Genomic DNA, 4,548 nt, shown 5'->3' with positions numbered 1-4,548 from the left:
AATGGAAATCTGGAACTTTCCCACCCACCCCACCCCTACTCCCCCTGCTTTCCACACCTAAGAAAAATTGATGAAGTCAAAGTTCCATTTAGAAGTTAAAAACTGAGGCTCTGCTGCTCATTGGGAGTGTTAAGAGTAATGGAGTAGTGGGCAGAATGGAGTAGAGTTACAGATCAGCTAATTAAATAGCACAAGAGACTCAAGGGGCTGAATGGCCTCTTTCTGTCCCTACATTGAGCTGCTTAATCCTGCTGAAGGCTTGTTCTCAATCATAGGATCTTTTTCCTCTCTTACCTGTGGACTTTCCTCCTTCATTCTACAATATTGGATCATCTAGTTCCCTTCTAGGAGATCTCTCTCATTGAAATCCAAATTCTAACCCATCCTAATCTGGATCTGAATGAATTTGAAATTGCAAATGTTACGAAAATCCCATTTTCAACGGAGCCAAGTGACTGACGACTGCTTCTTTCTCTGTGTGTGTCAGGGTAACAGAGCACAGGCCTTGTTTAAGAATATTCCTGGTCATGGAATTCTATAACCAGGATTTTACAATCCCCTCCCAAAGGGGGAAGGGGAGACACACCACGGAGGAGCTATAAAATCCTGGTCTGTAACAAATTGCCTTTTGGTGTTATAGAGTCATAGAGGTTAACAGCATGGAAACAGGCCCTTCAGCCCAATTTGCCCATGCTGACCTTCTTGTAAAACCCCCTAATGCTAAGTGTGACAAGTTCTGAGATCACATGAAGAGTGGCCGTTAACATTCTGAGGAAACATGTCAAACACTTTGTCTGGAAACTTGGCCGTGTGGTTTAGCGACGTGACACCAGCAATGTGATACTCGAAATTTGTTATAGCGAAAATTCGCTGCAAGCTAGCAAAGCTCAGCCACTGAAATCATTTCAGCCCCAGCTCCGAAAGGAGACAACACAAGACTGCAAAGAGCCATGGCCATCTCCTAATGGGATCCCCTCTTTTTAATCGGGAATTTCCCCCTTGATCAGCAGAGTCACCTCTTTGAAGGTCTCTGCTTCGTCATCAGCACTTGTCCCTCTGCAGCTCGTAAAAATCTTGCCCACTCCCAGTCGCTGCTGCAGCTCTCTCACCCGCAGTCGGAACGCCGGCTCTTCTGGCTCCATCCGTTTCAGGAACGCGGCAGAAAAGTCTTTATTGTACACCCTCGACGGACTCCGCTCCGCTGACACCACCTTGCTATTGAGACAGGGGTCATTATTCTGGGCGGGAGGAAAGGTGCAGCAAAGGGCAGTCCAGGCTGCCTCGGGCACCATGATCTTGTCCTTCAGTTTGATGTTGGTGGAATTGGCCGAACCCGTCACCACGTACATGGAGCGGCGGGATTTGTGGCATATCTTGGCCAAGGTCAAAACTGTGGATTCTGCCTCTTTTGCCCAGTTCTCATTGGCTTTGCGCTTCTGCGGGACTGCATTGGTGAGGGTACAGGTGGCTGTCGCACTGTCCTTCTTATTAAAGAAGAAGGGGTAGAGGTGACCTCGATCGTATCCTGAACCCACATAATCTGCATCCACCGCCTGATGAGCACTGGTAGTGCCGTTGCTGCTTATCATTTCAGCCGAGGCATGTGGATCATCGATCTAAAACCAGCAGAAAATAACACGTCAGGAAATATTCACAAACTTACAAAATGAGCGAGCGAGAGAAAACTCATAAACCGCAACAAACATTTCCCCCTTTTCACAGATCGAGCTGCTACCCCCAGTCCAGCGATTACACGCGGCCGCGAAATAAATTGTGGGTTAACGGGAGTAACTTTTAAAATCTTTTTTCATCCTACCAAAGCACAGAATAGATATTAGGACGGGTAGCCAATCGGTAGCACAGTGGTTAGCACTGCTGCTTCACAGCGCCAGGGTCCTGGGTTCGATTCCCGGCACGGGACGCTGTCTGTGTGGAGTTTGCACATTCTCTTCGTGTCTGTGTGGGTTTCCTCCCACAGCCCAAAGATCTGCAGACTAGGTGTATTGGCCATGCTAAATTGCTCCTTAGTATCCCAAGATGTGTAGGGGGATTACTGGAGTAAATATGTGGGACTACAGGGACAAATGTAGGGTTATGGGAATAGGGTAGGTGGGTGGGCTTGGGTATGATTGCTCTGCCAGAGTTGGTGCAGACTCAATGGGTTGAATGACCTCCTTCTACACTGTAGGCATCCTATGATTTGAACTCTGTAAGGATGGATTTTGACATCAGTGAAAATCTCACCCTTTGGTGTTTGTGGGATCTTGCTTTGCACTTTGAGATGTCCTGAGGGCACACTCCAAATGCAAGTTCTCACGCTGCCTCCCTCCACTCAAAAACTTTAAATACTTTTACCGTAGACTGCCAAATAAAATGGAATGCAGCTTGCACATTCTCCCCATGCCTGAGTGGGTTTCCTCTGGGCACTCTGGTTTCCTCCCACAGTCTAAAAGATGTGTGGGTTAGGTTGATTGGCTGTAGTAAATTGCCCCTCAGTGTCCAAGCTGTGTAGGTTAGGGAGATTGACCATGGTAAATGCTCAGGGTTATGGGGAATAGGGCTAGGGTTGTGGACCTGGATAAGATGCTCTTTGGGAGAGTCAGTGGAGACTCAATGGGCTGAATGGCCTCCTTCTGCACTGTAGGGATTCTATGGGGCGGGCGAATAATTATATTTGCCTTGCCAACCAATGGGAGCAGAATTCCCCTTGAAACCTGGGAATTCTCATTTCCCAAACAGCAAAGTGAAGAGATCTCCGAAAGCTCTGTGACAAATGTTGCTCATGGTGGTTCTCAAGCTGTGTTGGGCTGTCTCTGCTACAAGGTGAAGCCTTCAGTCCCAATCACTTACCTGCGGCTCGTAAAACCACGGACTGGGTCTCAGCCTCTTGTCCACGCCCAGGGTGCAGGGGTACCTGTAAGCGGAGTAGACCGGGATCCGCAGGTCTGTCCGGTACAGCGTTACAAAGTGATAGTGGTTCTTGTACCGCTGGCAGATCTTGACGCGGTTCTGAGTGTCGAATCCCTGCGGTGGCACCTTGCCCTCGAAGAACCAGTCACACTGGCTCAAATCCTGGATCACTTCCCCCTGCACTGGCCCGGGATTGAGGAGAGGTGAGAGGAGGAATAAGACCAGAATCGGTGTCCCCATGTTCCCACAGAATGAGATTCCCTTCCTGGTTGGAATTGTTAAACTCTCTCTCTCTGCTGCTCTGTCTTCAGTTGCACAGAGTGAGACTGAGCCTTGCAGAGGTGCCAGCTGTTTAAGAAATTTCCAACTTCCTCTCAAGTATCTCTGCATCACCTATCGGCTGCGATTGAATAAATAGCTGGCCCTCTGCCTCAGCTTCTATTCGTTGTTTCTCTTAAGACGTCACATGATGTAGCGTCTGTGGCTACCCCCACCCTGATTTTACCTGATTAATTATTGCCACAGTTGTTGGGACACGGTAAAAGGTATTATTTCTTGCACGCTGTACAGACAAAGCATACTGTTCATAGAGTATTTAGGGGAGAGGAGAGGGTGTGGAATAGCGTTACAGTCATTTGATTTCATTAATTGTTGTCACATGTATTGGGATACAGTCTAAAGTATCACTTCTTGCACACTATACAGACAAAGAATACCGTTCATAGAGAAGGAAAGGAGAGGTTGCGGAATATAATGTCACCGTCATTTGTCTTGATTTATTATTGTCGCAAGTATGAGTATACAGTGAAAAGTTTGTTTCTTGTGCACTATACAAAGCATACCGCTCATAGAGAAGGAAAGGAGAGAGTGCAGAATGTAGTGTTACAGTCATAGCTAAGATGTAGAGAAAGATCAACTCAGTGCGAGGTAGACCCATTCAAAGGTCTGATGGCAGCAGGGAAGAAGCTGTTCTTGAGTCGGTTGGTACGTGACCTCAGACATTTGTAACTGTTTCCTGACGGAAGAAGGTAGAAGAGGGAATGTCCGGGGTGCGTGGGGTCCTTAATTATGCTGGCTGCTTTTCCGAGGCAGCAGGAAGTGTAGACAGAGTCGATGGAAGGGAGACTGGTTTGCGTGATGGTCTGGGTTATGTTCACCACCCTTTATAGTTTCTTGTGGTCTGGGACAGAGCAGGAGCCCATACCAAACTGTGATACAACCAGAAAGAATGCTTTCTATGGTGCACCTGTGGAAGTTATTGAGAGTCATAGCGGACATGCAAAGGTAAATTATGTTACGTTTGTCCTTTCTCTCAGGAAGCCTGTCTCAAAATTCTCTCACTGTTGCTTGTTGGAACTCTCTGTGTGCAAGTTGGCTGCTGCATTTCCTACATTACAGCACCGGCTCGTTACACTTTACAACTTCCCAAGGACATGAGAGGTGCTATATAAATGCAGCAAGTCTCCAAGGTTCCTTTGATGGCAGCTTCCAAACAGACAACCTCTACCACCTGGAAGGACAAGGGTGACAGACACATGGGAACACCACCATCTGCAAGTTCCCTCCAAGTCACAAACCATCCTGACTTGGAAATATAATTGCTGTTCCCTCACTGTCATTGGGTTGCGTTCACTTTGT

General features: G+C 47.5%; 1 protein-coding gene across 1 annotated transcript; it reads right to left on the bottom strand.

The window, feature by feature from the left end:
* Positions 1–703: 703 nt before the first annotated feature.
* Positions 704–3,847, bottom strand: LOC145350648 (endonuclease domain-containing 1 protein-like). Its single transcript, XM_080199859.1, has 2 exons — positions 2,851–3,847; positions 704–1,616 (listed from the first exon to the last, which is right to left on the bottom strand). The coding sequence occupies exons 1-2, from the start codon at positions 3,298–3,300 to the stop codon at positions 981–983; spliced, it is 1,086 nt and encodes a 361-aa protein (XP_080055985.1). The 5' UTR covers positions 3,301–3,847; the 3' UTR covers positions 704–980.
* Positions 3,848–4,548: the final 701 nt, after the last annotated feature.

Source organism: Carcharhinus amblyrhynchos, chromosome 12, assembly GCF_965287045.1.
Source record: "Carcharhinus amblyrhynchos chromosome 12, sCarAmb.v2.hapA, whole genome shotgun sequence".
Taxonomy (NCBI): Eukaryota; Metazoa; Chordata; class Chondrichthyes; order Carcharhiniformes; family Carcharhinidae; genus Carcharhinus; species Carcharhinus amblyrhynchos.
Note: the sequence above shows the minus strand (reverse complement) of the source record. Positions and strands in the feature narration are given on the sequence as shown.

Bases quoted from the DNA above. Each gene is read 5' to 3' on its own strand.
- LOC145350648 (XM_080199859.1), bottom strand. From the start codon at position 3,300: ATGCAGAGATACTTGAGAGGAAGTTGGAAATTTCTTAAACAGCTGGCA. The intron at 1,617-2,850 runs GTAAGTGATTGG...TGCTGGTTTTAG, and splicing joins CGTGGTTTTACGAGCCGCAG to ATCGATGATCCACATGCCTC.